A 24,978-nucleotide genomic window follows, 5' to 3' on the forward strand; every position below is an offset into this window, starting at 1 on the left:
CGCACTGCGATATGCAGAGGCACAGGCAGGCTACATCAGGGGACAGGAGGCTTCATGGCACGTGAACCCCAAAGCGCAAAAGGAAAAATAAATTGCAAAATTAATCAAAAATCCATTTTAATCTAGTTTAGATTAAAATTGATTTTTGATTAATTTTGCTATTTTTTTTTCTTTTGCCCTTGGGGGTTCACGTGCCCATGTGCTCATATGACGGAGCCTCCACTGACATGTACACATGTTTCGAACTCAAAGGGAGTAGGCAACAACCTGCAGTCCCCCTACTCCATCATCACTAATACTGTATCCATTTTTTTTTTTTAATCATGTCTATAAGAACCAGGGGAAACATCCAGTGGAGCCATTTGTTCATGGCCACTATCTATATAAAGGTTGGGTTTCAAGACTCTTAGATTCTACAAGGCATTTTGTTGTATTTTTATCTTTTTTCCATCAATGTTTTTTTCTAGCTCATTGAACTTTGGAAAGGAAGACCTGAACATTTTAAAATGTCAATGAGAAAAGACCTAGAAAAATACAGAGATGTTGATGAGGATGAAATCTTAAGGAAACTGACAGAGGATGAATTGAAAGCACTGGAAGGAGAGCTGGAAGAGTTAGACCCAGATGTAGGTATCACTAAGTGTAGTTGGCTAGTGATGCAATGCTAAGGTTTAGCTATTTTATATAGTATATATGGACTGTTTTAGTTATATGTCACATTTCTTTCACTCTGTCCTTGTCTTGAAACCTACTCACTAAACAGATGATTTGCGGTAGATTGAAATATTTTAAACAGCCATCTTTAGTGAGCTTTCCATGCAAAAAGGGTTGAGCTGGCCCTGAATAATGCAATTACTGTGTGTTTGAAGGAAGATATATCAATCTAAATGCAGTTTGTTTATCTATGTGTTTAATTGTGTCCCATTTCTTCAAATGTATGTATGTGTATATATATATATATTTATGCATATTTTTTTTCTCTGTAGAATGAGTTATTGCCCGCAGGGCTACGACAAAGGGACCAGACCAAAAAGACACCAACGGGGCCCTTTCAGAGGGATGCTCTTCTAGACCATTTAGAGAAGGAAGCAAAGGAAATAAAAGACAAGGAAGACTTAGTGCCTTATACTGGAGAAAAGAGAGGTTTGTACTTACCATGGTGCAACAGCATCGGCTGTGGCTGAAGCAGCAAGTATCATCTTTTCACCACTTGTGTAACTACAGGGGTTCCCCCGGTGCGACCCCTGCGACTCCTTGTTCTTGTCCCCTTGTACCGATTCAAAATAGTTTAGAAAGGGCCCTAACAACCTGGAACGCACCCCTCCAGGCCAGAAGGGCCCTTTCTAAAGTATTTTGAACCAGCACTGGGAGACAGGAGCATATTGGGGTCACATTACGTCACATGATACTCCGGTGAAACCGAGGCTGCTTGCAAAGTGTGTGAGCAGCCTGATAGAAAGCTGAAGACGGGGGGTTTAACCTCCGGGTAGGAGGTTGTTTGTTTTATATGTATATATGTATGAATGTGAGCATGATTTTGTAATTGTGTTTTTGTGTGAGCATGGATGTCTAATTGTGTGTGTGCATGCATGTCTAATTGTATGTGTGAGCGTGCATGTGTAGGTGTTTGGGGGCAATGAAGGCACAGACCAGCTGTTGGGGGGCCCCCGGGCAATTTTCGCACGACCAGGGCCCTGTGGTTTCTACCAATACATTATATTTTGTACATTATACAAAATCAATTTAAGAGTTTGAATGCAGAAACGCTGCCGTAGCATTTCATAAGATGGAATTGTGTTGTTTAATATATTCACTACATTCCACATTCTTTCATGCTGAATTTCAAGCTGTAATGGGCAAACTATAGCTATATATTGAATTATAAATAGCTGTGTATGGTATAAATGTTTGTTTAATGAGTGTGTTTTAGGGGACATTCTCCTTTTCTGATGTAAGATTAAATACATATTTATTAAAACGATAAAGAACAAAACCACGGACACACATCTTTAAAATGAGCTGTGTGTTTGGTACAGACATGTAGAGTATTTGAAGTGAAGTTGATGATGTTGCGATGGGCATTTCATAAATCTATCTTAAAGGATGTGCATGCATGAAGTTCACATCAGAGTTGTTAGATATGTATATTTAAACTGTCCCATTCCAGATTATCTCTTATCCTATTGTTACCACCCATAAACACTATATAAAAAAACCTTTCCCTTGAAGTATTAATACAATAATAATAATAATATAATTGGACTAGATTGCATCATTAAACTGCAAACAAGGTCGGACAGTATGATCTCTGTATGTCATAAGCTTGGTTAAAGCTTTTGAGAATGGAGCCCAGTTGTTCAGATTTTGGCAGATAGACATGTTCATAAAATAGTGGAGGTTAGAGCTGGTCTTGGTGAGCAGCTTGCGGAGCGGTGATTATATTTAATCTATGTGAGTGGCCGTCATTTAACAAGACAGGACTGTTCCTTTGTTCCTTTGTCTGGCAGTCGCTCAAGTTTTCATAGGTCTTCCTCAGGGAGAAGCCCAAAATAGATGCAGACTAAATCTAAGATTGGAAAGCTGGTGTGTGTGTGATCACCGCATACTAACCCTTGTCTACACAGTCTGTCCGTTCACATGCAGTACAATGACACTATCATGTGCTTAAATGCACTTCTGAATGTTTTTTTTTTAAATGTTTTCCAGATATTCAATAATTTAAAATAGCATTTATGTTGCTACACATTTATAAAAGTTGAAAGTAGAGCCCAGTCTGTCAAGAGTAGAGGAGTGCAAGTGTACTTTTCTTAAAGGAACATTTTAGATCTCAATATTGTATTTTTATTTTTTTTAATGCATGCTGGAGTCCGTTTTACATGCATGCATCATTGTCCTTGGAAACTGCCATTAACCCTTCTCACGCCGATGCTCCATTAAGGTGTAGTGAGTGTTGCTGATCGCTCAGAGACCAATCATGAGCCTCAGAAAAGTTTTAAAAAATAATACTTTTAAAAATAGATATAATTTTTTTCGAAACGAGCTGAACTCTTTGTGGATTACAACTCCCATCACCCTCAGCCAAGATGATGATGATGATACCGGCAATGGCAGTTGTGACCCACAAAAGCAGGTGCACAAGAAAAGCAGGCTGGCATACTTGTCAAAATGTATCTTTTTATCGTCATGTATTGTGCCCTGTAGATAAAAAAATATACAAAAATGTATGCATGTGGGTTATTTCTGTAATCTGAAGATGCAGCTGAAAACCTGTGTAAACAATCCTAAAACTTGGAAAGTTTGGTGAAAAAAGCAACGAAAATGACCAGCGATTGGTGACCAACTGGATGCATGATTAGTGTCCTAATGTTCCCAGTAAGATACCCTGGCGTTCTCTTCAAAACTCCTGGTCTTCTCTCCAAAAATATATACCTTTATGGGGGCGTGTGGGCTGTAAACAATAACAAATGAGACATAGGCTACAAAAAATAAAATTTGAAAAAGGAAACAACCATGTTGTGCCCTGTAAATTCCAAAACTTCATATTCAAGACACTTACATTAATATATTTTGTGGTGTTTTGGTCAACTTAACTGGTTTGGGGACCATTATCTTAGTAAGATATTAGAAAAAACATACTTTACTGTATTTATCATACTAAATATTGAACAATACATCTAAAAATGGAATCAAAATAAGTTATCTGACTTCGAAAAAGCAATTTATAATTTGTGCGGGTGCATGGAAAATTGAAAAGGAGAGTCAACAAAACATAGCGTAAAAATACTGAAGAAGCCTCGTGTTTTTGGGCTACGACCTCAAAGGAATTTCCAGTCAAAAAAATGTACACAGTAAAAAATAATAATAATAAAAATGATTAAATGTAGAAAAAAGTGCCACCTCATGACCCCTCCAACTGGAAATATACATTAACAAAAACCTTTCTGCCCCAATCCAAAGATTGAAATAAGAAAAAATAGTATAGAATATACGGGAAAAATTGTCCTCTTTATTTATACATTCTAAACGCTTTCTCTGTTTTTTTTTTTTGTGCTTGTGAATGTCCCATGAACACATTCTGTATAGACCTGGTTTGTTTCACTGATAAGATATACTTAGATATTGCTTAAATTTATATTGTGTTGTTGGATGCTTTAGTCACACTAAAGCTACAAAAGTGCTTTCTTGATAATGTTGGGGTTTTTTGTACCCAGGAAAGCCATGGATTCCAAAGAAGACTGTAGTTGATCCGGTTTTAGAAAGTGTGACTTTGGAACCGGAACTGGAGGAAGCATTAGCCAACGCATCTGATGCTGAACTCTGTGATATTGCTGGTAAGTTAATAGTAGATTATTTCTGTGCACCATCTGGTGAGGCTATAGTGTCTAAGCACTCCAGTATAGCACCCTACACACATTAGTTGAGGTTTCTTCATCTCTTGTAAGTATACCTGGGAACTTTCCGGGTTTCAGCAGGACCTCAAGTGGGAATTCCAGCGACGTGAACGGGCAGTGTTCCGCAAGCGTAGGCTCCAAGATACTGGAGCCCACAAGTTCCCAGGTATGCTTGTAAGACAAAACCAAGGATGTTTCTGAAATTATTCTGATTTCATTGATGGCTTGTGGTCTTGTCAGGAAGAACATAGCATTAATAGCATCATGGTTTTTGTGCTGAGGATTTTGGTGGGCCTTTTTAAGGAAGTAAAATAGAAAGAATATACAGAACTCCTCTGCATCCATGTGTACCGGATAAAGAGAACACCAGTGCTAGGCAGATAGTATAAAATAGAATCTTATGTGATGGGATTGGGAGTACATTAGTACACTAAAAAAGTCATCATACACCTGAAGCCACCTTTTAGCGCCACTAATCTTTTTTAATTAAATATGCAGATTGAAATAGAGTAAATAACACAAATCCTTTACTTTTCCTCTCACTGATTTCTGGGCCTAGAAAGTTTGGGTGTTGGGCTCTGCCACACCGACACCCAAACATACACACACCAGGACAGGCTCTGCCACACCAACACCAAACACACACACCAGGAAGGGCTCTGCCGCACTGACACCCAAACACACACACCAGGACAGGATCTGCCTCACCGACACCCGAACACCAGGATGGGTTCTGCAACACCTACATCCAGTCAGTCTGGCCCTGACTGGGCCTTTTTTCAGGTAGGGGCCTGGAGCTGCAGCTCCATCAGCCCCTATGTTAATCCGGACCTGACTATGCCTGGAAACCAAAATATTCAATAACTGTTCCTAGCTTTCAGTTGGGAAGGTTATCATCTGATCAACCTGACATTATCCAAACGTCAACAGCTCTTATTTTGATATGATTTTTTTGGATTGTAAGAACCTCAAGTTGATTGATGACCATATGTTTATTGCAAAATTGTCTCTAAAGTCATCCTGGTTGTTTTGTGTTGACCACATTTTTTGTTTTGCGCCAAAAATATTTCTTTTTAATCAGGCTTTTTTTTTGCTGTATTCAATTTTTTTTTCATTTTAGTGTGTGCTAATGAAAGTTGGCTTTAGTGAATTTACAAGTTAAACATATGTCCAGTTTGCACATTTGTAGCCAACTGACAAACATTTGCAGTTAAGTAAATAGACCTGTTTGTCTTACTACTGAATAAAGTCTATATTATGTAGACAACACCTGCATCCTAGTTTTATCAACATTATTATAGTTTCCACAATGTTGATAACTTGATAGCAATGTCACAATAAAGGAACTAATCTATGTAGATCCTCGCTTTGTTTAGCTACTATAATTAACCTTTTAAATTACTGAGGCATGCACAGGAAGCAATTGCTGTCAGTATGTCTACTTTACTTCACCTATTGATTTAAATAAAAAACTGTAACCCGACTATAGAATTTAACGGTGGGCAATAACCATTCGGCCTATCTAGTCTGCATGTTTTTCCTGAAGTCAAGACTTTATCAGTCATTTATTTCACCTTAGCTTCAGCATAGCCATATGCCATGCATGTTTTAATTGGCTCACTGTATTAACCTCTACCACTTTTGCTAGAAGGCTGTTCCACTTATCTACCACCCACAAATAAGCCTACGATCCTGTAGTTTTAGATCAAGATCCCTCGTTCTAACTTACCTCCTCCAGTAAGCCCAATATAGTGTTTATATGTTAACTAGGATTTAAAAGGATACTTCAACCATCGTATGTACTTTGACGTGTGGTCCCTTTAAATTTTCTGCCGAATCTCCCCAAATGCATTTGTCCCTTTCCCCACTCCCCAGCTAAATGTCTTGCTCTTTGTTCAGCTGAATGCATCTCCCTGCATGTGATATACTCACCTCCAGTCAGCATCAGGACCATATCTGGTGAAAGGTGCATGCATGGGCCTATTTAGATGTGCATTTGTTATGTATTCCTATTTCAATGGCACTGTTTGCCATTTTGTTACTTCCACTGTTTGGCTGCTTAAGTGGTTAACCAGAGACAGGACAGTGTTCCCGATTGATTTCAATGGAAGTACTTTCCTGCCACTGACTGACAGCTTCAAGCAGCCAATCAAACGCAAGGAATGTGAGATCAGTGAGGAAGAAGGACGATTTTGCAGCATGGCTGGAGATTCTGTGTCAGATAAGTTTTAATACACCTTGTTCCTAAATGCAAAAATAAATAAAAAGAGTACTTCAATATGAAGAAGAACTAAATAGAAAATGGTAAAGCCCCAGAGGAACTATTATTTTATTAAATAGAGAATTTTTTTTTAATTCAATATCAGAAAAATAAAAACATTTTTGTTATATAATACTAATAACCTTTTTTAATTGTAAGAGCTTAAACAATAATAGTCTCTGCATACATGGAATTAAGTTACCCAATCATCGGCTTCATCAGGGGCAATCCAATTGAAGCTGTTGTTTCGGTAATTGAGCGTCGGGTCCAGGTTTACACATTGCTAATGTACTGCTTTCCATTATATGACATGGCTAGGGATCAGATTAGTAATCCTGTTGAACAAGTTTAGTACAGTCACAGCATTTCTTTTCATTGTCTTGCACACTCTATATAGCAGTTAAGTGTACGCACTTATGGCAATTTAGCATTCACAAGTATATAGTTCTATTTTTCCATGTTTTTTACCCAGTTAGGATTATTGTTTATTCCTATACACTAAGGGACAGCACTAAATATTTTGGGTAACTTAATTGCATATGTGCAAGGAGTATTATTATTGTTTTAGCTTCTATAATTAATATGTTTATTATTGTTATATAACAAAAATGTAATTTATTTTTCTGATATTAAATAAAAAGTTATGCTTTATTTATTTAGTAATATATTTTTCTGGGGCTTTACCGTTTTCTAATTTGTCCTTTTATTGTTGTATTGCCCTGATACTTAATTTGGTCATTTTCTAGTTAATACTTTATTATGCATTCTTCTATAGTTGGGGTGACATTAGACTGTCCCTTTAAGGAATGGCGTCTGTTCCTTCATCATTCAAATATTATGCTCTCCAGATATCATTTCACCTTTCACTCCCTGTAGCCCATGTATTTGCACAACCAACTCCTGAATTACAAACAATCTATTGCTTAAATATGTAATGTGTTAATTATGGCTGAGCAGTATTAATATATAAAGCAACATAGTGTGCCTTGCTGATGGGAAGAATGTGCACAATGTCACAGTGTCTAGGTTGTCATCAGTAAAAAAATGATTGTGGGATTTAGAATGTTATGTACCGATAGTCATAACACACATAACATACCTGGAATACTGAAACATATTGAAATTAATATGAATATGTGGATAGGTATTGGTGGGAAGTAGGGTAAGTAGATTTTGGCCAGCGCACCCTCATTTCCCAATGCATTGTACTCAAAAATGTCCTCATACCTCAACACTTTATTGATTGAGCACCCCCCAACACTTTAAAACTGCATAGCTTCTATGGTAATATACTGGCGCAGACATTGAAGGTGGTACAGCATTACTGTTATCATTATATACTGAGGCAGACATTGACAGTGGTACAGCATAACACCTACCACTATATACTGAGGCAGACATTGATGGTGGTACAGCATTACACCTATCACCATATACTGAGGCAGACATTGATGGGGGTACAGCATAACACCTATCACTATATACTGAGGCCGACATTTACGGGGTACAGCATAACACCTAACACTAGGCCTACCACTGAAACCGAAAATCCAGCATTTACCTGTCCAAAACCAAAATAGGACAAAAAATTCAATAACAATATATATATATATATATATATATATATATGATTGTTAACAGCAATCATACTCCTATCATGCCCAGGCATACCCATATTCCAGCATGCACTAGCTGACTTGGCATGATAGGAGTGATAGCAATTTATATATATATATATATATATATATATATATATATATATAAATATTGTTATTATTATTGTTCACATGTGAACTCAGCACTGGAGGCATAGAATCAGACATACAAATCCCATATTTGCAGGTATACAATAATAATGTATGGAAACATAGCAAGAGATAAAACTACAGGCATAGATCACAGGTTGCACAACGCAAAGCCAGCTCTGGCGTACACACTGCCCACATAGAACCTGACCAGCACCCAGATTACACACATAGGATTTACCATCTTTGTCCCCAAACAGCCCAGCATGAGTCAACTTTGTCCCCAAACAGCCCGGCCTGTGCCATCTTTGTCCCATAAACACCCTGCCTGTGTCATCTTGGTCCCCAAAGGTCAAACATCCTACTTGTGCCATCTTTGCCTTTCCACAAATCAATTTTCCATTTAACAGTCACTCACTAATTCACACTTTAATTCACATAATTAATTCACACAATCATTTATTCTCTCTCATTCACACAAATTTACACATTCATTAATGCATTCTCACCACCTCATTATCTCCCTCATTCAGACAATTCATTCACACATTCATTCTCTCACTCATTCTCACCATCTACCTTCCCCCTTTTCTACCCCTTCTCACTATCTACCCTCCTCTCCCCCCTCCCTCCCCACTATCTACCAAACCCTCCCTCCCCCCCCACTATCTACCCGCCCTCCCTCCCTCCCCCCCACTATCTACCCCCCCTCCCTCTTTGTAGTTAAAGGTTTTTGTACTTACCTTCTTGCTCTGCCACTGCTTCCTGCTCTGCCGCTTCACTGCTGAGCGCCGAAATATTTTGGCGCTCAGCATGACATGCCCGCACCGCGACGGAGTTAGAGGCCTCGCGAAGGAGACTGAGGGGCGCCGAGCGGTTGCTAGGCGCCCCTCTCTCTCCTCCGTGTAAAAAAAAAAAAAGTGACGAGGCTGCCGGGGATCCGGGACATGTGGTCACCCTAGCCCGTGGCACCCCCCTGACGAGCGGCACCTGGGGCGGACCGCCCGCCCCCCGCTAGGTACGCTACTGCCATAACCCCCAGGTTTTGCTAAAATCCCAAACTTCGCTTCCTTTTTGTGCTCATTTTAGCCAGCAAGCTAACGCCGTGGTGGTGGTGGTAGCAAAAAAAGTTGTAGGCTATGTATCGTCAGTTGGGAATTCATCACCTAGCCTTGATCCTCAAGCGTTTCACCAGGGTAAAGGGTTGGCCACACAGCCTTACATATTCTGAAATATATATTATATAATATATGGACAACCCAACTGGTGCTAAGTATAGCTAGGCTGCTTGAGTCTAGCTATAAAAATGACAAGCTTGGGTCTCTATTTAGAACATCATTACAAACATGTATGAGTATTACCACTAAAGGCAACATGTGATGAGTTAAGTGGTCAATAATTTGAATGAGCTGATTCATACATTTCATACGTGTTTATTAATAATTTTACTAGCTGTTATGTGTCAATGATATCATCCCATTTTTTTATCACATTCAAACCATATCTTTTTCCAGTTTTCTTCATACATCATGACTCATCTTTTAGAAGCCACTTTGGGACTGTAAGAACAGCATGGTAATGTTCTGTACTAGTTTGCACTGTTCCAAAATACCACTTGTCTCTGGTTTCTCTTGCTAAAGAACAATTTTTGTGTTGCGTTATTCTTATGGTGTTATGCACTGTTATGCTGCAGAATGCTATTTGGTGTTATCAATATCTTCTCTGCGTGTACAGTCAAGATATTGTTTGCTTTCCTAAAATAGATCTTATCTTATCTTGACTCAATTTACTTCGGTCATGTCCGTCTTTCAGCTAAAATAGTGGCATTTAATGTGTTTCATTTTCAGCCAACTTCTGAGAGTAAAGTAGGACAGGGTTTGTTTTTTTGTTCTCCTCCATAGATGCTGTTTGTAATCTCCAACCCAAAGCCTGCTGAGGGCCATGACTATTGTCTTCCTAGTGTCCTAATCAGATACTTTGACATGTTCTCTGAACTTTGGATGTGGTGGCTTAAGCATGCCTTGGCAATTTATAAACGTAAGGTCATGTCCATCTTTCAGCTAAAATAGTGGCATTTAATGTGTTTCATTTTCAGCCAACTTCTGCTAATCAGCTAGGAAGCAGCACCTTTACTCAAGATTAAACCCTGCTCACACCTATTTGGCATACAGACACAGAGTAAAGTAGGACAGGGTTTGTTTCTTTGTTCTCCTCCAAAAAAATGGTGTGGTGGCTATATGTGACTGGTAATTTAAAAAAAAATAGTAATATCATTATAAATCAGTAATGGATTTCTTAATGTGAATAAGGGTAATTCATGTTAATAAGATATTTGTATGTGTAGATATAAGGGAATGCATCATCATAAAGCAACATGTTTTTATATTTATGGAAGAGGTCCTACTTATTAAAATGCTATCATCTGAAATACAACAGTACAAACAGGGGAAAGGAACTATATCAGTGTGTGAAAGAAAACAAGAAAAATAGCCAACCTTGGAAAGAACAAATGCAAAATGCATTCCATGATGTACCAATATTGTCTTTTTTGGTTGTTAACATAGATATAGACATTTCCCAAGTGCCCCTATTTAGGAGGGTCAGTCCCTCTTTTGAGTTCAAATTCCTTCTTGTGGTATCCCTTTTTTTCTAGAAGCTCTGAATGTTTAATGGGCTGGAAATTGAAATTGGATGTCTCTGATTCCTGTGTTAATCTATTCATTAGCATTTTCATGTTGGAGAGTTCTTAGATCATATTGTTTATAGCAAAGCTATATGCCTATTTCTAACGTTCTTGTGCAGTACTGGCTTCACCTATTACAGAGCGTGACTTCCATGTTATGCCTGTTCTCATTATGGGACCACCAGGGTTTCATATGTCAAGGAACATAAATTGGTTGTTTGTTTTGCTGAAATTGGATGCATTTGACATAAAGTTGCATTGACAATACTGTCGAGATCCATGTGATTTTACATTTCCCCTTAAGAAAGTTGCATGCAGTAGCAGCTCTAAGTGGCATGCTGGGATGATGTGTGTTATTTGCCAATGCTTAGATGATATTCCATTCCATCCGTTATTGTATTACAGAATGGAAGGCGTGTGAGGGCTTTTTATAGAGCTTTGAGCTTGGGATGGTTATTTGTTAAAGTGTTGAGAGTATACATCTTTTAAAAAGGCAGAATGGTCACATGATAAGTACACACACATCTCAAGACATACTCATTGACATTTGCTGGGAGATATACTGAGACAAGGCCAGTTGTTCGTTCTAGGCATTCTAGGCATCCTAGGCATCTGCTTATCCTAGTTTCTCAGAGACAACCCTAGAATAAAGAGGCAAGTTTCGAGGCCCAGACCTACTTCTTGAAGTCCTCTATTCCACTGGGAACATGATGGTGGATGGGGGAATCAGGGGTGGGCATCTCTGCCTCCCGCAGGGCCCTTTAGATTGTTTAACCCCCATCTCCATTAGCAGGGAATAAGATGGTATAAAGGGACATATAACCAATATGTTTGCTTTTACCTAGTAAATGAAGGAAACATCTCCTTGCCTTAACATGCATACACAGTTGTGTGTACCAATTGTACAACCTTACATTCGAAAAAGGAATTTTTTCGGTAAAATTAAAATATTGTTCCAAGAAAGTGCAGGTTGACATTACTCATCCACAACAATCCCCATAGGAACTGAGGTTCAGTGGACACACTAGTTCCCAGATTTGCATGGGTTTTCAATGCTTTTTTATTGCATTTGGATTTGTACGTATGCTCTATTTTTATGGGAATTAGAAAATTAGACTTCTCTCTTCTACCTCAACCCCATTCCTGTATGTACTGAAAACAAGAAGTGTAGTTTCATACAATGCCGGCACATGTACCATAGCGGATACATGCAAGTTGCGCTAGAATTAAAGGAGTGCTTCAGCCCTTGATTTATGCATATTGGAGCACATTTTGCATGGACTGCATGTAGATCTGTGTAGGCATTATTTAGTTATTAAGTTCTTTTTTTATCTTGTAAATCCACCCAACTCCATCTTCGCAAACCAGTGGGCATATACACAATATGATTCTTGATATACTACTAGCATACATGTGATTGCCTGCTGTTTCATTGACTTCAGTGGGAGTACTGGCCAAGGCTGGTCCAGAGGGGTCACTCCATCTGCCTGAAAACTGGAGACAAATTAGCGTGCTGGTGCTCAATGAGCTGTTAACAAAGCAGATGTCTGATTACACTATAAAATCATATACCAATACTCTGCCATGCTGGGGTGCTGCCCCTGGTTACAACTAGGTTAATAAGTCTCTGCCTTGCAAATTGAACTCCAATACATTTCACTTAAGTGAGAGGCTGGGATGCTTCTATAAAACATGTGTGTTGGACAGTGAAGATTTACAGGTGGTAGGTAAACACGGTGACTAAACTGAAAAACATAGTTTTGTTGAACAGAAGTAAATGTTACATGACTGCAAGCTAATTATAGCTGTGTATAAGACAGCCACCTCTCCTGTACAGCCATCTTTCAGTTGTTACCATAAAGGGTACCTTAACTTTTAAAGTGCCTTTGCCCTTAAGCGTGAGACATAGACGCATATTTTATAGCTAAAGATACATTTTTGAGACACCAAATATAGTTTCAACTAGCGTTAGTCAAGCATCTGGCTGTACCTATTTTCTAAAGCCTATGTAGTCCTATCAAACACTTCATGTTGTTCAATCCAAGTTCTTAAAACATTTACACCGAGAGTGAATAAAAGTGCCTTTCCCCATAGTCTTTGAAGCAGTAATGAAAATCATATGAATAGAGATATTGTTGCAGAGGGGTTATAAAGCATAATGCAAGTGAAATATGAATGAACAGACTTTGCTTTTTGAGGCCCTTATCTTTACCAGAAGCATGATGGGTACTTTACGTGTTTACAGTTCTATATATTGTTGTTTTGATTTGTTCTTTGCCCCAGAAGATCTAACAGAACCAAATTAGTGATTGTAAACTGTAATTGTTGACTCCATATACAGCAAACGTTCTCTAGTTTGACAGTATTTCTGCCATCTCAGTTTACATGGGCCCTAGCTGAATGCTCAGGTGCGTGTAAGCTAATGTTGATTATCAAGAACATCACATGTTCTACAATAGAACCTCTTGTCTCCACATTCCAGCACAAGGCCTTCATTTTCATCTTCATTTCACCAACTGCAATGTTTTATGAAGGGCCAGCCCCTGATTTCTTGTTCTGGAAGAAGGGTGCAGTTAGCGCTGCATAATGCTCAGTTTATTAGGCGAGACGATCTCACAGATACTCATATACCTTGGTAATAGGCATGAAACTTGTCGAGAAAGCTCATCTTTCCTTATCGAGATCCTTTGTGTTAGCATAGCTTGCCACCCTTGACACCCCTTTCATTTAAACCGATGGACACAAGCCCCTGGTTCAAATGTGCATTTATTGCTGTTTCTTGTAATAATTATGCCAAATTCATCTTCACTTAGCTATTCTTGGAATGCACACCCTGATGAGTAACCAGCAGTACTACGAGGCACTTGCTAGCAGCAACATTGTGAACAAAGAAGGTCTAAACAGTAAGTCCAGAATTGGGTTAATTTTTTGCATACATGGTTGTGTGTCTGTCGGTAAATGTCAAAAAGGACTCGTTGGCAAATATTTACATTAAGCGATAAGTATTATGTTTTCCAAATAATCCATACAAACATATATATATATATATATATATAAAAAATGGACTGAACATACTTATCTCTGTCAAATAGGTGTCATCAAACCAACACAATATAAACCTGTTCCTGATGAAGAACCTAATTCTACAGATGTGGATGAAACTTTGGAACGAGTGCAGAACAATGACCCTGAAATGGAGGAAGTTAACCTTAATAATATTAGGGTACATGGTTTTGTAGTTTTTACTGCTTGTATACATATATGTCTGATATGTAGTAACTATTGCACTTGTGCATTGATTTCTTTGTTTGAAATGTATTCTTCTGTTTATGTTTGTTATAGAACATTCCAGTGGTGACATTAAAGGCTTATGCTGAAGCAATGAAAAAGAATACTCATGTAAAGAAGTTTAGCATAGTCGGAACACGAAGCAATGACCCCGTTGCCTTTGTAAGTGTTGCTTAATCATTTTTATGCAGACGTTTGTCAAAAGTTACATATATTAACCAGCAAGATCTGTAGCACTGTTATAGAAGGAGGACAGTAAAAAATATACTAACAAAAACCAATATTAAAATGGACAATATATGAAACGATTAGTGGTAGTATTCAGGCCGGATTGACTTAGGGGCTGATGGAGCTGCAGCTCCAGGCCCCTACCTTAAAATAGACCCAGTCAGGACCGAACTGACTGGGCCTATGCGGCCTCTATGGCCGCATTAACGCAGGGCATAAGGGGCACCTGCCCCTTAAGCCCGCTGCAACTGCAACCGGGTCTGCCACTCTAAGGGGTCGGGAAGCCCCCACCAGGGCCGGCCTTACGGGTGTGCGGCCGCACAGGGTTTAAATTAAAACATCGGGGTTTTTTTTTTTACTTTATTTAACATCCTCCATGTTAAAAAAAGTTTTTGTTAACTTTATTTAACATGAAGGATGTTAAATAAAGTTAAACCCCCCCCCCGATGTTTTAATGTAAGCCCTGTGCAGCCGCAGACCCCTAAGGCCGGCCCGGCCGCAGTTGCTGCTTGCTCCGGCAACAAGGTAAGTAGGGTGAGGGAGGGGGGTGCAGTGAGAAGGGGCAGAGGGGGGTTAGATAGTGAGAAATGGGGAGAGGGGATAGATAGTGAGAGGGGGTACATAGTGAAAAGGGGGAACATAGTGAGAAGGGGCAGATAAGATGGGGAGAGGGGGTAGTGTGAATGCGTATGAGAATGAATGAATGAATAAATGTGTGGATGAATTGTGTGAATGCGTATGACAATTTATGAATTCATGTGTGGATGAATTGCTTGAATGATTTGTGAGACTGCATTAATGAATGTGTTAATGATTTGTGTGAATGAGTAAATGCAAAGATGGTACATGAAGGGTGGGCTTTAACAATAAATAAATAAATAAATAAATATGGGCTGCTCGGGCTTAAATGCCTGGGCCTATTTTTTGTCCCAGTCCGGGCCTGGTAGTATTAGACATGTTACGACATACTGGTACAGACTGGACCCTACTCTTGCAACCTTCCAATTTATTCTTCATTAGTTGCAGTTAAATGGTCAGACTTTTAGGTATTGTAATTTATAAACATAATCACTATTACACTTTTCATCAAACCATTATTACTGAAGTACAATCATGCTTTACTGCTGCAGAAATAACATACTGCATGCATATACCTGGTAATCAGTAAGAAAATAGAAGGAATTCAAAATGAAGAAAGGTTATACAGTGATTTCCCAAACTAAACGTCCATCCTGAATGATGATTTTCCTATTTTTAAATATCCAGGAACAAAAGGAAGAAGGAAAAATGTAAGCCCAAAATGCAAAATATCAAGTTATCATAGTGATAGGGGGAGGCTTTTAGTAATTTTTTATTTAATGTAAAAAAAATCAATTTAGTATTTTCATATGTGGTTGAAGTAGGCTTCATTTGAGGACTTCAATCTGCTGCCCTTTTCGTAACAATATAGAAAAAGCTTTCCCTGTAACCCAAACACGCTTCACAATAAAAAAGTTGACTTTCAGCACTCTACTAAGTTTTGAGGTGTACATAAAATGTCTCTAAATATCTTTTTCGCCTTGAATGGAATTTATCACCTTCTTTGTAAAGTGCTGGTTTGAGAGAAACATGCTTGTCAATAATGCTACAAGATGCATTTCTAAAAGTAATTATTCAAAGTAAAAATAATGTAAGTACACAATATTTCAATATTACACATTATAAATGTAGGATCATTAAGTAAATTCAGAAAGGGCTTTTGTACTTTTGAAAACTTTACAGAATATATATATTTATAAACATGGCTACAATCATCATCTATTTCTTTGGATCATGTTGTGAATCAAATCAGCCATCAATGTTTGATGGAACGTGGCTTTTTTCTATCTCACCAGTGTTTACAGAAATTTCATAACATCTGGAGACCGTGGCTGACTCGGCACCCTGACATTCTCCCATGATAGCAAATGTCATAACACAACGTATAAACATACTGATTACATCAACTTGGCTTGACAGTTTGAATGAATTGTATGGATGGTTCGTCGGTGTTGTTTTTTTTTTTTTTTTTTCTTTTTCTCGTTGTGGGGTATAGACTGGGAAGTTTTGCTGTAATCCCGGTCTAATTGTGTTGTATATGTTTTATATTGCAATTTTAGACGCATCAATAACTTATATATACAAAAGTGGAAATACTTGTTGTTCCACTCTCTGTAAGTGGAATGATGAATACCTGCACACATATGCTGCTATATTTATAAGTGGAATGATGAATACCTGTACACATATGCTGCTATATTTATAAGTGGAATGATGAATACCTGTACACATATGCTGCTATATTTATTATCTGCACATTCTGCTTATATATATGTTTTTCTTTATATTGTATGTGATGTGGTCTAATAAAAAAAAAAAAAAATAAATAAAAAATAATGCTACAAGATGCATTTCTAAAAGTAATTATTCAAAGTAAAAATAATGTAAGTACACAATATTTCAATATTACACATTATAAATGTAGGATCATTAAGTAAATTCAGAAAGGGCTTTTGTACTTTTGAAAACTTTACAGAATATATATATTTATAAACATAGAATCTGATGGCAGATAAGAACCAAACTATCTAGTAAGTCTGATGTAAAAACTCAGACCTTAATCAGTCCTTTTTCTGTTTTTCTCTTCTCTCTTTTCACTCGTCTTTCATGTCTTTATTCTCTCTATTGAAAATGTGAAATGATTTTAAATAGTGATTAATATTAATTATAAATAATGCCCTGGCCATAACCCCAACCCTTTGGAGAGAAATTCCAGAAAGCTAGTTGGCAAAAGGCAGCAACCTTAGTTGAAGTGTGTAATATATGTAGTTTTGGCCTAATGATAAGCTGGTAATTACATACATAAATACCAAGGCTTCTTCCTTCTGTTTAAGGCATTGGCAGACATGTTGAAGGTCAACACTTCCCTGAAAAGCTTAAATGTGGAGTCCAATTTTATCAGTGGAACAGGCATATTGGCTGTTATTGAATCTCTCCAACATAACACAACTCTAGTGGAATTAAAGATAGATAATCAGGTAAGTGTATTAGTATTTGTCTCTCGAAATGTCCCCTGAAACCCACAGGTGCAGAATAATGTATCTTTTAAAAATAACAAGGAATTTTGCTATAAATGCCATCAGTTGGCTATAGGATACTTATCATTATAAAACTCCCCATCTTTTGGGTTTGGCTTGCAGGAAATGTGTTTTGGCCAAACTCATCTCTTGCCACATAGTATACTCTCTGCCAGTCAACTTGAGCACTAAGGGTTCTGTGGGGTCTAAGAAGACCTCGTGCACACATTCAGAATGAAGAGATGAAGGCTCTCAATAGATGCATATTAATGTACTTACAAAGTAGACACTAGGAGCCAGACAAACACACCTTAGAGCCAGCTTAATATTTTTAGAGATACACTCATAGAGACTAATATGAAATGTCACAAAAGGTTAATAGCCTGATCTAAATATCCAGCTATGGCTACATGGATCTTGGGACTTGTTGAGAAAACCACCCTGTTGCTGCTGTTATGAAAGTTAAAACATCACCAACAAACTATACGCCAGGCCAATGTGGAAAAAAATGCACTGGGTGCTCTTACCGGACCACCCACTGGATCACTGGGTAGACCCCTCACCCACAATTGATGAGCACCTAGGTGGACCTAAGCTGGGGGCTCCATAAGGGCACCTCAGACTTCCTTGTGTCCTTTGCCTTCATACGCACACTTTAAACCTGCATAGTCTTTTTAAATTCCCTCATATGCGTTTGCCCCACACCCCATCTGTTTTCTATGAGGGTGGTGTTATTTTACCTAAGGTAATTAGAAAAAGTTGAATATATTTTATTTCCACAATTTATAAAATATTTTCTGCTGTTTCTAAGCATATTATTGTGACAGGGCTGCAGAGCACTGTAATATACTCATACCCAGCAAATGCCCTGAGCTCCTTGAACAGAGATATATCAAGGAGGGGGTTTGAGTTCCAAAGAGGGACTGTGCATCCCAATTAGAGGCATTTGTATGTATGTATTAACACAATAGGCTAACCTATCTTCCTTTTTAGGCAGTATCTATGCCATTGCAGTCTTCTGCCTCTAGTATGTATGTACATTAGTGTACAGTCGCTGGTCAACAGGGAGGTCTTTGAAGCTTACTCTTGTATTTTAGGCCCTCACTCCTAACTTGTATCTGCATTTAGTCAGCGTCACTCACACAGAGGAGACAGCTTCAGTTTCTGGATTTAGTCTTTCACACTCACCAGCAGCTTTGTACCTCTAAAAACAGTACTTCTGTCACACTCAGCATTGTAGCTGACAGAAAAGGATATTAAAAGTTACCAGATGCGTTATGAATATTATTCATCTACTTTGTACACACAGTTCTATAAATACAAAATTACAGACAGTAATAGATGTATGTCACAATGTGGTTTAGGAGCTGGAAAACAGTTTTGGTATTTTTATATTTATATATATATATTTTCATCCCCCCCCCCATAAAAGTTCTTAGACATTTTATTTCTGGGTCTCACATCTAATAGACCAATGTTCCCTGTCTGTTTTTAATAGAGTCAACCCCTCGGTAATAAAGTAGAAATGGAAATTGCAAGTATGTTGGAAAAAAATTCTTCCCTTTTGAAATTTGGTTACCATTTTACTCAGCAAGGGCCTAGACTTCGAGCTTCAAATGCGATGATGAACAATAATGATCTTGGTAAGTAGAACTGACTAATATTGTACATGATTGCATATTACGATTGCCCTTCTCATACTGGAATGTGTTCTCATACTGCACCCCAGAGGCAAATATGCACCTTCCCCCAGAAGACCTAAAAAAAGAAAAAAAACATTATAATAGAACAGATAAGCAGTGGTATCTATGCTGATTATTTTATTTGTAGTCCACCAGTTTGTTAAGTAAAATCAGCCATTTATTTTTCATGTAGTGCCATTTGTGTTAGATATAGTATTTCAAACATCAATATACTAAATTGCCATCTATTTTTTGTATAGAGAGCAAAGTGTTTGTATTGTTGCAGGTTTGTTAGATGTACCCCTGGAACACTTCTGGAAAATGTATTTTGTAAGATTTCATTACAAAAATGTCTGACCTGCATTATAGACGGTAGATCATGGCGGTAGATCTACCGTCTATTTGTCTAAACACTTGAAGGAAGAGTGTTGTTGGTTGCTGCTTTCCATTTGGGGAGTATTACTGTTTTTTTTATTTCTTTTTTTATTCACTTATTTCACGTAGTATTCCAGTTTCTATATTTGCCCTGCATTATGCAAGGATACTTTAAATAGGTGCAGAATAACTATTTGCATTTTGAAAATCCTTGGTACCCTGAAATTAAGTTTAAAGTAAAATTTATAAAGTAGCAGATTTCACATGGAATACAAGAATCTATAACAAATTAATCTAATCTGCATAAATATTTATGTATATTGTATAGTAGGTCAAACAAGGTCGATGCAAATGTGACATCTAGAGCAACCCAACTAAAAACTGAGAACAGAAATTCAGTACACCAAGACCTCAAATACAAAAAGGAAAACTTAGAAATGCACACTGCAGGGAAACAGTTTCTTTAATTCAGTCAAGTACTATATATTTTCCATAACATAATATTTAGTTGCTGCAGAAGATAATATTGACTTTTATTGAAATACCAGTACTTTGCAGAATTGATCTTTTTGGGCAGAATTGATCTATTTTCCAATAAAAGAGACAAATGTGTCTGCAGTTAGGCTAACCCTAGTCTGTATTTATGAGAGTTTCATCATATCGAAGCAAGACCCTGGGTGGTATGAAGCAGAGATGGGCATGATTAAAAAAAACAATAACAACGTTTAAGGTGTTTAACAAATAACAGGAAAGTCTTAGTCTTTTTGATGATACAGTAAAGGAAAAAATTATTTAATCCCCTGCTGATTTTGTACGTTTGCCCGCTGACAAAGCATTGAACAGTGAGAGACAGACTAATAACAAAAAAATCCAGAATAGAGCATTTCAAATAAGTTATAAATCAATTATAAAGTATTTGATCCCCTATCAATCAGCAAAATGTCGGCTCCCAGGTGTCTTTTAGACAGGTAACGAGCTGAGATTAGCAGCACTCTCTTAAACGGAGTGCTGCTAATCTCAGTTTGTTACCTGTCTAAAAGACACCTGTCCACAGATGCAATCAATCAGATTCCAAACACTCCACCATGGCCAAGACAAAAGAGCTGTCCAAGGATGTCAGGGACAAGATTGTAGACCTGCACAAGGCTGGAATGGGCTACAAGACCATCGCCAATCAGCTTGGTGAGAAGGTAACAACAGTTGGTGCGATTATGCTCAAATGGGAGAAACACAAAATAACTGTCAATCTCCCTCGGTCTGGAGGGAGATTGAAAGTAAGGACACTGGGTGCCGGACCAGGTAGGAGTCGCGATGCAGGGGCAGGGGCAGGTTCAGGTTCAGAGCATGGCTGTAGGCAGGCTGATGTATCCAGTTCAGGGCTGTGCTCCACTTTAGCCTTAGTCTTTCTCTTGGGCGGCATCTATAGGTGTTTTCAGCATGAGCAGGATATAAACTTGGGGTGACAAGCTCAGTACAGAAACTGGAAGTGCACTGGCAAGGCAAGAGGTTGGAGCACAGCTGGAAGCAGATCAGATGCAGCGAAGCAGTAGCTCAGTATACAAGGCCGGGAACATAATGCTCTAGCACTGAGGCTAGGATGATGCCTGGTTTATATTGATCCTTAATTGACCGAACGAGAGGCAGGTGTGTCAAGAGCATGCAGGAACAACATGGTCTAAGGAGAGGCAGAAGGAAACAGCAACCCAAGATCCATGTGGGGGAGTAGTGGATAAGTGATTCACCTAGAATCCACAGTGTTGCAGGTTCTAATCCCTGCGGTTCCTGACAAGATCTCACCTCGTAGAGTTTCAATGATCATGAGAACGGTGAGGAATCAGCCCAGAACCACATGGGAGGATCTTGTCAATGAACTCAAGGCAGCTGGGACCATAGTCACCCGAAAACAATTGGTAACACACTACGCTGTGAATGACTGAAATCCTGCAGCACCCTGCTCAAGAAAGCAGATGTACAGGAATGTCTGAAGTTTGCCAACGAACATCTGAATGATTCAGAGGAGAACTGGGTGAAAGTGTTGTGGTCAGATGAGACCAAAATTGGACTATTTGGCATCAACTCAACTCGCTGTGTTTGGAGGAGAAGGGAAAGCTGCCTATGACCCCAAGAACACAACCCCCGTCAAATATGGAGGTGGAAACATTATGCTTTGGGGGTGTTTTCACAGAATCAAATGGACGATTGATGGGGCCATGTACTGTCAAATCTTGGATGAGAACCTCACCCAGGGCATTGAAAATGGGTCCTGGATGGGAATTCCAGCATGACAATGACCCAAAACACACAGCCAAGGCAACAAAGGAGTGGCTCAAGAAGAAGCACATTAAGGTCCCAGAGTGGCTTAGCCAGTCTCCAGAACTTATTCCCATAGAAAATCTGTGGAGGGAGCTGAAGGTTTGAGTTGCCAAACGTCAGCCTCGAAACCTTAATGACTTGGAGAGGATCTGCAAAGAGGAGTGGGACAAAATCCCTACTGAGATGTGTGTAAACCTGGTGGCTAACTACAAGAAAGGTCTGACTTCTGTGATTGCCAACAAGGGTTTTGCCACCGAAAGTCATGTTTTGCAAAAGGGTCAAATACTTATTTCACTGAGTAAAATCAGTTTATAATTTATTTGAAATGCGTTATTCTGGATTTTTTGTTGTTAATCTGTCTCTCACTGCTCAAATAAACCTACCATTAAAATTATAGATTGATCATGTCTTTGTCAGCAGGCAAATGTACAAAATCAGCAGGGGGATCAAATCATTTTTTCACTGTAAGTAAGTGTTTCTTCATTGAGAAGGAGGTGGATATGTGGGATAGCTTTCCTGCAGCAGCGGTGTAGAAGTCAACAGCTATGTTTTTGTTCAAATTATTTTCTGGAAAGGTAGAACCCATATTTTTGATTAATATTTTAGAACCCAGATTTCTTTGAGCTTTAGGTATAGCCAGTGCCCTTTGTTTATTAAAAAAATGTGTAAGCTGAGACCCCAATTTATTATAAAACATTATTATTACATCATTAAAATGTTTAATTACATGAATGATCACATTGGTATTGCTATCTGCATTGTTAATTGCAAAGGATGGTTCTGACCTGCTTCTTGTTTGCAGCACGTATGCATAGAAGTGACGGGCCGTGGCATACCATTTCAACTGTGGACCTCGAGGATGTATAAGTATAGATAGAAACCTCTATACATTTCTCTTGGCATCCCTATTTCTGTGCCACGGGCAGTGCTCTAGGCTGCCACCTTCTGGCTCTTCACTTCCATTACTTCAACCTCGCCTTCTTTAGTGTGCTTCATTGGTTCTTATTCCTCAGAATCTCATTTTTCTGCTACTTCATTCTCTTATTTTTCATTATAAATGAAAAAAACCTGTTATTTTTTATCATTACAAAACATGTTACATATGTTACAAAATATAAACAAGGTCAACAACTTTCACAAACCAACATGAGGCAGGTCATTGGTGGACGGGGGGTGACAGGACAGTTGGGTGTCAACATGTGTCTTTGTCTGGGTACGTTTGTGTGAGTGTCTTGGTATGTGTGTTAGTGTGTCTGGCTGTGTGAGAGTCTGGGTATGTTAGTGTGAGTGTCTGGGTGTGTGTTAGTGGTGGATGTCTAGTTGTGTCAGTGTTAAGTTTATGTGTGTTAGCATGTGTGTCTGGATAGATGTGTCTGTGTGTGTGCTAGTGTAAGTGCACCTCCTGAAGTCAGGATTTGGATCTGCCTTTGGTGCAGCTACTGCCAAAAAAAGTTTTTTGTTATTGATTTGAAGTTGTTTGATTTTTGTTTATCCTTATACACAACTTAACTAGAAATGTTGTCAACTTAAGTTGTAGGGTTTTAAACCTCATTAGTGATATGCAAAAGAGTTGATTCTCTATCTTTGCGCAACAGCAGATTTTTCTCCCATTCTTTTTGCAGTTTTGACATTTTGGACTACTATCATACAACTCATCAGTCCTGGTTTTTGCAAGATGGTACCAATTCTCAGACACTGTCCCCCTGTCCAGGATAACTGCCCCACTGTTGCTCATTTGCAGGCAGTGGGAATTATGGGCCAGTTGAGGAGCATACCTCCAATGTATTACAGTCCAGATTTTTGGGCACTGTCCCATTGTTGCCCCATTCAACCCAAGATTTGGGGATATTGGGTTGGTTGGAGGATACTCTTATCTAACCTGAACGGCTCAACGGGCTGTAATAGTGATGGAGATGAGTGCTGTTTGCTGCCCTTTGCTGCACAATCTTCAATTGTAGCTCCCACATGGCCAGAGGTGGCTCTTCCGGTAAGGTGGGCTAGAGGCTCTACCAACACTTGCACCGGCCCTTCTCTGCCTCACCTCCCAACAAACATGTCCCAATTCGGACCCCTAAAATATTTGCGTATATATTATGGATGGGACATGTGCAAGCTTCCCCTCATGACCCTGTCTCCAAATGCCTCCCCTCCATCCCTACTTCAGCATGGATGTGCCTGTTGGTCAAATAGGTGACCACCTGTGGGTTCCCAGATCATGCATCCCAGACCATCTATTGAGACAAAACTGTTTGAGTCTGAGATGTTACATGCCATGGAAACCGTTAAACGTCCAACAATTGAACTGTGCTCAGCAGCAGGGGGAAAAATGAAATGCCTGCATGTGTCTCTCTTATTTTATGCATATATTTCAGAGAACATTTAAAGGGAAAACTCCCACCATGTTTTATCACTAGTATCCGATAAATACTGTTTTTTCTTTTTCAAAGCATACAATGATTCCAGACAGCTGGCTTATTAGCCATTTATTATGTGTTATCATACTGCCTGGTGGTAAACAATATAATGGCTCAGTAATAGTCACTCTGGTACACACTCTGACTAATGAAAGTCTATGCACTGCTGGACTTCGTTACCATTGTCAAAAATAATTAATGGGACCACCCTTTAAACAGTAGATCTATTAAGCTAATACCACAAGAAGTTCCCAATTACAGATTCTTATGTTACATATTACCTTTAAAACTAACTTTATAGTACAGTATACAATATAGTGTAATTTACAAGATCCACAAGACCATTGCAAGTTGAAATATTTCAGTGCAGTAATCATTTTTTATTTAAGGGTAATCTTCACTTAGTAACATCCATCTCGTGTGTTTATTTTGTTCCCAGTGAGGAAGAGGAGGCTGGCTGACCTGGTTGGGCCAATCTATCCCAAATGCCGAAGCGGGGTGTAG

General features: G+C 38.7%; 1 protein-coding gene across 1 annotated transcript; it reads left to right on the forward strand.

The window, feature by feature from the left end:
* The first annotated feature begins 506 nt into the window (after nt 1–506).
* On the forward strand, nt 507–24,978 carry LOC149271829 (tropomodulin-1-like). Its single transcript, XM_089507109.1, has 9 exons — nt 507–626; nt 987–1,143; nt 4,212–4,331; nt 13,893–13,982; nt 14,172–14,302; nt 14,422–14,529; nt 17,508–17,651; nt 19,189–19,333; nt 24,914–24,978. Exons 1-9 carry the CDS (start codon nt 507–509, stop codon nt 24,976–24,978), a joined length of 1,080 nt encoding a protein of 359 aa, XP_089363235.1.

The sequence above is a fragment of the Sceloporus occidentalis genome, unplaced genomic scaffold (genome assembly GCF_023333645.1).
Source record: "Sceloporus occidentalis isolate IW3139 unplaced genomic scaffold, rSceOcc1.0.p SCAF_458, whole genome shotgun sequence".
Taxonomy (NCBI): domain Eukaryota; kingdom Metazoa; phylum Chordata; class Lepidosauria; order Squamata; family Phrynosomatidae; genus Sceloporus; species Sceloporus occidentalis.